General features: G+C 39.8%; 1 protein-coding gene across 1 annotated transcript in view; it reads right to left on the bottom strand.

Annotated features, from left to right (window-relative positions):
- MMS22L (MMS22 like, DNA repair protein) overlaps positions 1 to 12,982 on the bottom strand; it is a 78,888-nt gene that overhangs the window by 48,706 nt on the left and 17,200 nt on the right. The window contains exons 8-11 of the mRNA XM_066610120.1: positions 11,739 to 11,869; positions 9,086 to 9,199; positions 6,577 to 6,756; positions 2,256 to 2,318 (exon numbers count right to left, since the gene is read on the bottom strand). Of these exons, the coding sequence (XP_066466217.1) occupies positions 2,256 to 2,318; positions 6,577 to 6,756; positions 9,086 to 9,199; positions 11,739 to 11,869 (488 nt within the window). The remainder of the gene's footprint in view (positions 1 to 2,255; positions 2,319 to 6,576; positions 6,757 to 9,085; positions 9,200 to 11,738; positions 11,870 to 12,982) is intronic.

Raw genomic sequence — 12,982 nt, forward strand, 5'->3', positions numbered from 1 at the left:
TCTGAAAGTACTGTACTATAAAGAATGACATTGGTCAACATATAAACAGAGCTTAGTTGAAACATTTAATCTCAACTACACCTACATTTCAATGCTTCTTTGATTTTAGGTTTTAGCATTTTATTTATTCAACCTTTTCTAGACATACTAATCAGAACAGCTCAAAGTCATATCAAAAAATCTAAGAGTCCTCCTAAAGCAGTGGTTCTTGAACTTTTCTGGCCCTTGGCTCCCCTGATCCTTGTGGCCATTGGCCACAGCTCCCCATTACAACACCTCACCTCAGTTACCCCCCAAAATGGGGATGAAGGTGTTATAATTATACACTAGAAACAAAAAAACAGCTGCCAGCACTCTGAGGCTGCAATTCTAACCACACTTACCTGAGAGTAAGCCCCACTGAACAAAATAGGACTTAATCCTTACTTAGACCTGGTTAGGATTGTGCCCTGAGTTTGTTAGCCACACACCTGCAGGGTTTTGGAAAGGGGGGGGGGAGAAGTGATGAATTTGCTGGGGGAGGGAAGACTTTGTTTTGTGTATCTGCTAATTATCTGCTAAGTATCTGCTAATTGCAAACTGAAGCAAACTGAGACCCAGATGTTTGGCTGCAATCCTAACCACTTTCCTGGGAGTAAGTCCCATTGAACACAATAGGACTTACTTTTGAGCAGACCTAGCTAGGATTGTGCCTTTTGTCTTATAATAGCAGCTGACATGGGAAGTAACCCCCCCCCCCAAAAGGAAGCAGGAAGAAAAAGGGGGTGGCTGAAAAGAAATGGGTGTTTTTATTTTTTAATCAATTTTTGGAGACAAAGCCATCAAGGGTGGCTTTTTTTCTTTTTTGAAAGGGGAGGAAAAGAGAAAGGTGAGCATCCTTGGTTAACCTGACACAGACCCCAAGCCTATGTAGGTCTACTTAGAAGTAAGTCCCATTTGAGTCAATGGGGCTTACTCCCAGGAAAGTGTAGATAGGATTGCAGCCACACCCAGCAAGATTACAACTCACCCCCAAAGTAGATGGGGACTACTCACACACATACATCCCAACATGCAGATGCCACCCCTATTCCCCCAGGCAAGGCAAAGGAATGCAGGCTGGGCATTTGGACACCTCCCCCCCCCAAGAGCAGGCTGGGCTCCCTCTTTCCCAAGTGGAAGAAAGCGCTTCGCTGCTCTCTCTAGGTCAGGCTTCCCTCCCAGTTTGAAGCCTGCCAGGAGCTCACCCTGTGCTGATGAGATGCAGCACCTCTGAACTGCCCAGCCAGCCTTCTCTCCCACCTCCCCCACCACTTTTCACATGCCCTCCCCACCTCACTCTCAACGTCGGAAAAGTAGCAAGTCAGGAGGCAGCACCTGCAGCTCAGTTGAGCAGCTGTGGCCACCTCTCTCCCCGAGGTGCCTGGCAATGTCCCTGGAGGCTAGCCATGCCTCACTAGGGAGGCAGGATGCACAGATTGAATACCTCAGTACTAAAGTGTTATAGTAAAAAATTAAAGATGCAGAGTGCTAACATTTTGACTAGACCCAAAAACTAAGCCATCTGTGACTAACACCTATTGCTAGCTAGGACAGCCATCTTCTGCTACACAAACAAATGAAAAAAATTATTTTTATAATGGCCGATGTTACAGAAATTACAATTTGTAACATGCAACTCAAGAACAAATTTACAGTGAATATGTTAATATGTATGGCATATTTAAAAGCACTTTTGAAAGGAGGTCAGTTCTGACCTCTGGGCCACAAAGTACTGCATTAACAACTCTGTAGAAAGAAAAATGATAAGGTATGAAATGAGTGCTCAGAAGCTACAACCTTATCAGTAAGAGTTTGATTCAAGCCTGTAAGACAAATTGCTCAGCAAGGCAAGTCACCTTCCCGCTGTGATGAGGATATCACTGAATTTTCAATGCAAGACTATCTCCCCTATCACGTCTCCTCAACCCGATACCTTCAGATTTAGCACAGAGCTTACATTTTCTAAGCACCCTGTTCTTATTCAGAATACATCTTGTCAAAGTAACACTTCTAGGATAATTATCTCTCTCAACACCCCCCCCCAGCTTATCTGACATTTTATCTTCAAAACACAACCTCTTAAGAGTATGACCACTAACAAGAGGTAAACACCTGAATTAAAGAAAAAAATTTCAAAAAGGAATCCAGTAAATAAAAGTGCTTTCCTTCATATTCTTTTTGCAGGTCCCCAAATCAGCTCAATCAAGCTTTCATATTATTTTTGACATACTTACTTGACTACTGATGGATTGCTTCAAGAGTTCCTCCACAAAGGGCCAGTTGGATTCTATTCGTTTCTGAATATAAAACAGTTGTGAATAACCAAACTCTTATAGCTAATTACATAAGCAAGAGTCAATAAACAATGTACAATAAGCTAAGAAGTCATGCGAGAATTTTCCTTCTTGTTATTAATGCTACAAACAAGTCCTGAAAAATCATCCCCTTTTTCTCTTACAGTTTTACCTAAATCTAGCAGGCATGGACAAACATTTCCTAGCTAGAGAAAGGATACTTCTTATTGCAAACTAAAATCATAATGCTCAGTACACATACACGAGAGAGAGAGAGAGAGAGAGAGAGAGAGAGAGAGAGAGAGAATTTTGAAGGCAAAACCTCACTAGTTTTTCTACTCTTTTTCGTATTTATCAAACCAATACAAGTCTGTTGTACTTCTAAATTATCAACAACCTCTTCTACAATAGGGAACAACCTGTTTCAGTAGATTCTGACTGAGGCAGAAAAGATGGTCAGATAAACCTTAAATATAGTTTTACAGCCTGGGATATAGTTTTTACTGTAAAAGCCCACAACAGTCATTGATCGTATCTGTTTTAACACACAAAAGACAAGCACATCTTTGGATCAGCTTGCTAACCACTATGTTCAGCCATTGCTCAACTTTATCAAGGTTCAAGAGTTAAGAGTGCCTTGAGTCGAGCCTACAGATTGCCAATCTGCAAGCAAAGTGCTAAGGAACTACAGTTAGAACACACTTTTTCAAAAATGTGCAAAGTTCATGTGTGGTGCATGAACAAAAATATGTTCAGAATATTACGATAGGTGGAGTTAATTGTCCCCCTTCCCCCACACAAACCTAATATTATAATCCAAGCCACACATTTCCAACACGTTATGTAATGTTCACACTTTTTATTCTCAGTCAAGTGTTGATTGATATTTTGTATATATATCATATTGCAAGTTTCAGCTTATCCAACCCGGCTCCTTTTAAAGAGCCACTTCTGTATTGGCAGTTTTCTCAGAATGTAGCCACACAAACAACTGAGAAGTTTCTTATCTTTAGCCTGTGTTCCTACAGAGGACATGCATGGTCTGTGTAGCATAATGGTAAGATTGGAGCTACAGCAGGGGCCTTACTCGTGGCTCACTTGGTGTCAGAGCTAGGAATTTCGTTATCTGTCAACACTTCTATTAGCAAATAACCAGTATATAAAATGTATCTCATTAGCTAGCTCTTGCTATCCTTAGCCATGTTATTTCATAGCTCAATCCTATTCTCCTCCCTGCATCGTTACACCCCCCAACCACTTACCTTCATTGGAGAGAGCTCCTGTCCCTGCCGCCATACATGAGACATCTGTGGCCTCTCCAGTGGTGGGACAGAAGCATGTGGCTCAGCACACTGGCAGAACTCGGTTTATGATGGTTGTTAAGTGTGCACTAGTTCCAGCAGCAAGGAGGGGGATAGGATTGGGCCGCTAGTGGTAATGTGTCTCAATGTGACATTCCAATAGAGGAAAACTACCTTAGGTTAAAACCAAAATATGTGAACCAGGCCTATGAAGAGTAAGCCCAAATTAAATAGAACAATTCACTTTGTTTTGTTCTATAATTCTGAACCAACAAGCCAGACACACAGTGAGTATTACTGTCAACTATATGCAATACTCTATAACTATACAACTATATACAATACTCCAGCACAATTTGTTCTTGTTCATAACAATGGCTTTGCCTTTTGCAACTCAAGCTTTACAAGCAATTCCAGAAGATTCCACAACCAACTTTTCTTCACCTCCAAAGTATATAACATTTCTGCCTAAGGAAAAGATTTGTGCTACTACTGTTTGCTTTTTAAAAAATGCAGACATATATCCATATAAACTACTGACTCGTTTCTTTTGCATTTATTCCTCATGTTATTAGAAAGACATAACTTCGGATACAACTTTGAGGATATAGGTAGCATTTTTTTTAACTGTGCAAAAAACTAGTTTTCTCTCCTGGCACACCTGTTGAGCAGCTAAGCTGCTCAGCTGGAAACCACTCTTTGCATATCTTACAAAGTAGTCATTTTAGACAATTCAAAGGCAAGAATGTTTAGCTTGAAGTCATTCTGACTATATTTCAACAGCCCAGAGCAGTGTTAAAATTGACCCCTGCAATGTTCAAATGTGGTAGTGTTTCTATTCAAGATTTATTTGGTTTTAAAATGTATTAATGTAGCCTTTAAGGATACGATAATGTGGAGTGTTTTGTACTTCAGAAAAACCACATATGATCTATATATCTTTTATAAGTATCAAATAAGGTTGGATGTGACCAGAGAAACTTGACAAATTTCCAATTTTAATCCATTTCTCTCCATACAAGCTAATATTGCCATACTTCGTATAAACTCACAGTACTATACAGTCACATATAAAGTAGCCCTAACATCTTATAAAGCCAGGAGTATTTAAATTTCACATTAACCAAGCCACAGCAGTGTACATTACAAAGGTAACGTACCTCATGGCAAAACATCAGAAGTCACTTTTTTAAGAGCTCACAGGTGGAGGATGGGAACTTAAAACAGAGACCAAGCTGACAGAAATTATTTTGATTTTGGATGATTTTTCTAGGCAATATTCAAAAGTATATACCTTTTCTGCATTTTAATTAATCATAACTATAAAGATATAAATGTAGTTCTCTACAACAGTTAAAAGGCAACTAGCATATACGAGTAAAACCCACTGACATATCAAGGGAGCCACGTATATTATTAACAATGCTTAACTTTGGTGCCCCTGTGCCTTTTAATTGCAGTGTAGCCAAATAAGGGCCCAATCCTATCCAGTTTTCCAGTGCTGGTGTAGCTGTGCCAATGGGTCAATGCACTGCATCTTGCGGTAGGGCAGCAGACACAGAGGCCCCCTTAAGGTATGGGAACATTTGTTCCCTTACCTTGGGGCCACATTGCAGCTGCATCAGTGCTGGAAAATTGGATAGGATTGGGCCCTAGGCCTGCTACCATTCTCATTTATGAACAGGAAAATTGGGTACATGGCTTACATAAATTGACATGAGTGCAATGGAATTACCCAAATATATTAATGGCCACGTTTCAGTTGCCCATAATAAATACGAATTACCTCCAAGCTATAAGAAACAAAAGCTTTACAAAAAAAATTGGTGCTTTTTGCCTATAAACAATATTGGGATGTGCAAGAAGGACTGGCTAATTAAAAATATGGTGGAACGATGACAATTTAGGGAGATTTATTTGTAGGGCTAGAATCAGTGCCAATAGACCTCAGATTCTCACTGATGACCTACTCAAGGAAGTAATGCTATGGATTTTCATCTGCAAAGTCTAAGGGCAAAATTCAGGCACGAACTCAAGACCGTAGTCATGACACAGCCCAAAGAAATCAAAATTTCATACATTTTTATTATTATACAGCATTATTATACAGTCTATAAATCTGAAAATTAATAGTTCATGTGTCAAATAAAGTGAAATTATCCAGAAGACTTAAGAGTAAACATCATATTTAGGAAAAAAAAAAGCTTTCAGTATTTATGAAACAGAAATTGGTCTTTAAATTGTTAAATAATTGTTAAATATTTGTTAAATTATGTTTTAATCTGTTTTTAACATGTTATAAGCCTCCCTGGGTCCCTTTGGGGAGAAGGGCAGGGTATAAATAAAGTTTATTATTTATTATTATTATTTAAGTTTTATAAGTTCTTATAAATGACTGCTTTGATCTTCACATTTGGTAACTGGGCGTGGATGCCCAAATTTGAAACACACTGTTTTATTGTCAGATACAAAGGAGCTAAAATCTGGCAGCTGTTCCTTTAAAATACCCAAAGGCAAGAAAGGATTAAGGATTTTTCAGGATTCTAAGTAGGGGCACATGCTGAAGTTTACAGAGATCTTGATGAGAGATGGAAGCCTTTGGCGCTCAAGTATCCGTAAGTGTAAAGTGAGACAGAATCTTGAGACAGTAGTTTGCAACACTGCCTTTGAGTTTGGTTCCATCAGACAAGCTGCACGCGCACACCCTATACCACATGTCACTCCCATTCTACTATGTTCCTCACATACATAAAAAGTATCAAAACAGGGTTTCCTTTTCTCCCAATTTAAAGTTTCCAAGTTTAATAAGCAGGTTGCAGAATAGGTTGGAAGAGCTGCTGCTTGACAAAGTTTTGTAATGCATGTTAACAATATGCAAATATCTTGATAATAAGCACCAACACCTGTGCTGGGTTAACCATCCAAGCAAACCTTCACAAATATTAAAAAAGCAAACCTACCTTTTTGTCTATGTTTCCATTCCAGTCAACATGGCAAAGTGATGCCAGGTGAGTGACAAGCCACCAACTAAAACCCAAGGGATCCTTGCATGGAATTGACTCGAAAGTAGATACGGCTTCAGCATGACTGTTTTTTCCAAATACACTCTTTAGAATTTTGTTGACCCAGCTCCAAAAAGACTGTAGAGAAAAGGTTTTGTTTAAAATGTTGTCTGTTATATAGAGGCTGGCCACACTGCTTGGCACCTTCAGTGCTAGGAGCCTGCAAAAGATGAAATCTAAAACTGGCGTGTATCACTGCTGGGTTTCCCCAGAGCAATCCTGTCAAATATACACCAACAAAATGTAGTACAGGTGCAACCTATTTATCCACAGATTTTTTTATCTTCAGATTTGACTCAAAGTGAATGGGGTGGGGGGAATGAAAGTCACACACACCTTTGCCACTGTTTTAAGGACTATTTTCTCTGCCAGTCAATTAACATGGAACCTTTTCAAGGTTATGGCTTCTGCTCCCTTTCCAGGAAGTCCAAAACACTGCAAAAAAGCTATTTTCCTGCCTTACCCAGGCAGGGAAATAGCCCTGGAGCCATGGAAGAGGTTCCCCTTGCAAAGGAACAGCAACACTCTTGGAGCCCCTGAGCCAGCAAAGAGGCTGAAGAGGGAAAGGGGGGGTGGTGGAAAACCTCTGCAGTCAGAGCACATGCAGCAAGGTGGAGCTCTCTCTTTCACTCACTCACACTCACACACACAGGCAGGCACAGTAGCAACAGAGGGGATTGCTTTAAAAAACCCAGGAAGTGTTTGCCCAACTCCCCCCCCCCCAGATGGTGCAGGCTCTCCGTGTTCCAGCCTATGGAAACAAAACAGTCCAGCAAGCAAGTCTTCCCAGCAAGCAAAGCATGAGATTTAGGCTACAATCCGATCCATACTTTCCTGGGAGTAAGCCCCATTGACTACAATTGGGTTTACTTCTGAGTAGAAATGCATAGGACTGGACTCTTAAAAGCTCAGCTTCCCACCTGTGAAAGGGGTAGGAGGGGGAGGCAAAGGAGGGGATTGATAACAGCTGCCTTAGTTTCCTTCCAGCCCCAAGTGTCAGGCTGCAGCTAAATGTGCGTATATTTAGCACAACACATTTTTTCTTAATCTCGCCGAGTCACGGAACAGAACTAAATAAATAGGTTCCACCTGTATTGTCAGTTGTCCGGGCACCCCAAAAAGTTTCCCCAGCTTTTTTGCATTTCTTTGAGAAGAATAATATGTTCTTAAGCCTCTTGGGTAAACAAATCAACTTGTGTTCCTCATGATTACACATTGCTTTAGTATCTAGGGACAACATCTGGTGAAATGGATGCCAATTTCCTATTGTGAGCAAGATAAATGGAAAGAATTTTCTTTCTTCTCCAGATGGTAGCCATGTTACTATGTAACAGAAAACAGAGCAAAGAGTCTTGTAGCAACCTAAAGATGAACAAGTTTACTTTAGCACATATTTTTGTGGACTCAAGGCCACTTCATCATTCATCAGATGCCTTGGTTTACTTGCCAATTTCTTGGCTTATCTCCATAAGATTTCTTAAGTGAGCAGTTGACAATTTTAGTTCTTCTGCTGAGAGGAAAGCTGTTTCCATGAATGTAGGCAAATGACTACTGTGGTGAAAACCTGGAAGGATCAAACAGAAGGTTGCACTGTTGGATCCAGAAGCCCCGCTGCTCAAAGAACAGCTGGAGATAGCAAGCACACAATCTAAGGGCCACTTCCAGAGTCTGCAAGGAATATCTGTTCTACTATAGAACATGTTTCAATCTAGCCAGTCAAACGGCCAGCTGATTTGCAAAGTTTGATGACAGAAGCAGAGGTAGATGCTAGGAGTCTCCACACTTTGGTTCAGCTATTACTAATACCAGGTCAATTGCTAATAAAAGAATTGCCATTCCAATGCAATTTTGGACAAAGTAAGTAACTTGGGATATGTCACCAAGATCTGGCTGGATGAGACCAGAGGACAAGCAGTGGTCTAATGGCCTAGCCAAGTATTTGGTGCAGTGGCAGGTTAGTGCTGGGTACAGCGCTGGAATCAGTCTCATCTGTAAACAAAGTTTCTCCTTTAATGTACATCTCTACTGCTTTCTGCAGCCAAACCTGATGGTGAGTTTGTGGTGTTGAGAATCAGTGACAGCTTGAGTATGCCACTGATGCTGTAGCCACCACCAAGTTAACCCTAAACAATTCCCTGGATGAGCTGGTCACGTACCTGGTTCTGGAGATTCCCCAGGACAGTACACTGTTTTAAGGACTATTTTCTCTGCCAGTCAATTAACATGGACCCTTTTCAAGGTTACAGAAAGCAATTCCACATGCTATTGGTACAGGTCAGTGCTTATGGTACAAACTGGTACAAAAATTATTTTGACACTCATTTTATCAGTCCATGAATATTAGGATGTTTTATGAAGAGATCTGTATTTGAAACATTATTCATAGTGGGAACGCAAGAATGCTTACCTCTGTAAGGGATCCTTTATTTCTGTGATCTAGCAGATGAATAAGCATAACCCATAACTCTTTCACACAGATGCAAGGATAATGGTGGCTCGTTAGAGCTTCAGAGGGCCTCACCTGGGATGAACACACAATTTTACTCAGAGCAGGAAGTAGACACCAATTTGGAAATATTTACTTTGGTAGAAACTACTGAGAAATCAATAAGTTTAACTGTTATTTTAATTAGACAGGAATATGAAAGGATTAAATAACCCAAGGGGGAAAAAACTACAAGTATCTTTTCCAAAAGAAAGTTGCTGATTTTATTTTATTTACTGAACAGTCGTACTAAAAAGGGGAAGACTAGAAACTTGATATACCAAGGTAAGGAAATGTGTGTACAGTCTGTGTGATAAAGAGGAGAGGAAAATTATCAAATACTTGTCTATTTCCTTTTAAAGGCTCATTTGTGGAATAAGAAGCACAAGTGGCCACCTTCTCCCTTGCTTTCTTTGGAACTAGGAAGGTAGATGAGTTATTAACTTCACCACAAAGGGACTACTTGAGGAATGTCCTGGCCCAGGGAAGTATTCTGGAAAGTAAAAAACAGACCACCTGGGACACGGTAGTAGCGTACACCTAAATACCTCACCCATACTCATTCCTGGGCCAGGACCTCACTCCTGAGACATACGTTTTCCCATCATGACCTACCTCATCCTTCACCCCAATATCCATTATTATTTTGCCATTCCTTCTTTCCTCACTAACTCACACCTCTTCTGTAAAACAAATGAACGTTCCTAGTTTTATACCAGGCACTGCACAAACAATAGATCAGGACAATAGTTTTAAGACCACTGACCATATACAACCTTTGCATATGGTCTATGCAACTGTCTATGCAACCTTTGAGAAAAGAATTTTAATTCTAGATAAATATATATTTTAAAAAATTCAAACTATTCCAAGTTTTTCTGGTTGTAAATTACTCCCAATAAAGCCTTCAGTATGGAACAAATAGCATTACCCTGTTGGCACTGCTGTATGACAGAATAAAATAACGACTTATGTTCCAAAACAATATGCTATTTTATGAGTTGTTAGTCTGCCATCTTTAATCAAATGAGTTTTACCTTGATTCACCAGCAGGTGGTATTGTAGCCACACACAGTGACTAGACACCACTCCCCATTTCTTTTAAGGTTAAAAAATGCACATTACTTTTCCTTAGATGTGTATTGGCTGCTGACATATGTCATATGGAATTGCCCTTTTCACAATGCAAAGTTGTTCTACGTTGGTTACCAATTTCATTAACTAAGCTAAATCTTTTGCAGTTGGGAGCCTGAGGAGTTTATCATCACTTGCTCCATTGCCTTGGGGGGGGGGGCAGGTCTGCATTTGAAAAAAATATTTATTTACAAATTTATATCCCACTTTATCTCCCTCCTGGGTATTCAGTGGTTTCCAAATACAATAAAAAAATATAAGCATTATAAAAAATTTTTAAAATGTCAATATTAAAAACTCCTAAAATCCAGCAAACAACCTAAAAATCTAATTAAAAGCCAAGAGCAACAAAAAGCAGAAAAACAAACCAGTAGTAGACAATTTTAAAATGTACCATAAAACTAATCAGCATAAAAACCCTGAATAGCCATATTAAAAAATTCCAAAGGCTTGAGTAAAAGAAATGTTTTAGGCCCAGCTGGAAAGCCTCTGAGGGAGTGGTTCATAAACTAAGAGGGAGGTAATTCCACAGACCTTGTTGCCACTATGCAGAAGGCCTTAACCCTAGTTGCTGCCCCTCTTAACAGCATATTTAGTTGGTTACATGAATACCTAAAGGACTTTGACTGCCATGTCAAGCTTAAACCTTGGAACAAAGAAGATATGAATGGTACACAACTGTGCACACAGCTTGCTAATACATGTTACATGAGGCCAAACCAAGTCTTTGTGGGAGTGGAAGGAAGCTCACATAAGCTCCCATTCCCTTCTCCCCCTGTGCCCACCTTCCAAAAGCTTCTTCTGAAGTTTTAGAAACCCTCAGAAAAGGATGGGTTGTGGGGAGCTGCCAGGAACAAGAGGAATCGATGAACATCAGTTCAGAGGCAGAGGGACCATTTGTTGGGGGACCATCCCATCCTTGCAGCAAGAACCCCTCAGGGATGACTTTTCAAAGGGTGGTTGTAGGAAGCAGTGTTGGGAATACTTCCTTGAATTAAACTCCTAGATAGCATGTTCTGATCCCTCAAGTTGTAGGCCAAACAAAGGTGAATCATGTAGCCTGCACAAGTTATGCAAATCTTTACAATTTGATACAATTTATTCCACAACGTTTTACTTTTTATATATTCCAATTTCACTAGTCACAGCTTTGACTATGGCAAACATTTCAGACTGGGGCCATACTACAGTTCAGAAGCATACTTTAGTTCAACTGCCAGAGATAGGTGAATACATGGGGGGGGGGAGAAGGAAGTTGTTAACAAAAAGTTTAAAAAGATACTGCCAAAGTACTATAACCACAGCACTATAATGACTGAGCTGAAAGAAAAAAAAGGCATTTCCCATTTGTATTGCCCATCCATAATGCACTTACTACATTAGCATATAACAGCACAAAAGGACAACTTGTTTACAATACAATCCAAAATCATCATAATACCTTTGTATAAATGTTGGCTGCCAAGTTTATCAAATCACACAAAAGGTTTCCACAGTGCTCTTCAAACAAACTGATATTGGTTAAATTTTCTCCAGTTAAGTTAGTGAACATGTGAGCATACACAGTTTGCCCTGGAAAAGAGAAGTGAGATCAGGGACACTTACTTTTCAGAGAAAACTTTATAGGGTTGATCACCCATTATGCTATACTCCCGGGTACTGCTATCTGTATGCAATTCCATTTGAATGACTGTACCTTGACTCATTTTGACAGATCAGCTTACTGTATCTGCATTGAATGGAACATGTGAGAAACTGTAACATAGACTACAAGGATTGTAACCAGGTATACAGATGTATCAGGCTAAAATTTTATCTTTAAGGATGTAGGAGCAAACACACAGACTTCTTCTGTTCTGTGTGTGCGCTGAGACAGAAGGTCTCTGCAGAAGTTTTTAATTTAATATAAGCCAGAAGCTTTTGATCAAATATAAGCCAGAAGTTGACTGGAAAATTTTATTTTCTTCAAATTCATCCCCAGTTTACAGGCACTATATTGCAATGTATATGATTCGTTCACTGCCATAATCCTGAGGCCTGCTTTAAACGATGCGATGGCCACTCTGGTAACTGATAAAATTTTATACCTAACATGCCTATCCAACATAGCTAGGTCAGGTTTTACCATTATGTACCATAGTCACCAGATCAGAAAGCCTGAGACAACCATGGAATTGTGTGCAAGCAATTATGGGATTTTGACATCATGCTGTTCTTATAACATTTAAATTAAACCTTAAGAGTCATTGCACTGGAATAATTTGTTCATGGCTTTTTCACACACAGAATGGAGACACTCAAAACCACAGGGATTGTCCATCCTTTTCTTTTTCTCCCCCAACAATCTTTCTTTCCTGCTTCATTTCCGATAAACCCCCCCCCCCCAGTTTTCTAGTTCCAGTTCTTCCTGGGTAGCCCACATAATTTCCCTGTATCCATTCTCCCTCTTCTCTATCTCTGTGCTTATGCCCCTTTTAGTTTTAAGGATTTCCTCTTCTCTTTGAACAGAACAACCACTTCCATTTAGGAGCTAGTTGTATGAATGGCTAAGCAACAGTGCATTACTTTATTTTCATTCCCATTCCCTTTAACTGTCAAATTATTCCCACAAATAAAAGCTTATCTGTTGCAGTTTTTCACCCTCACCTCCTTCATCTTTCCCTACCAAACTACTGAGATGTGTGA

This window comes from Tiliqua scincoides, chromosome 1 (genome assembly GCF_035046505.1).
Source record: "Tiliqua scincoides isolate rTilSci1 chromosome 1, rTilSci1.hap2, whole genome shotgun sequence".
Taxonomy (NCBI): domain Eukaryota; kingdom Metazoa; phylum Chordata; class Lepidosauria; order Squamata; family Scincidae; genus Tiliqua; species Tiliqua scincoides.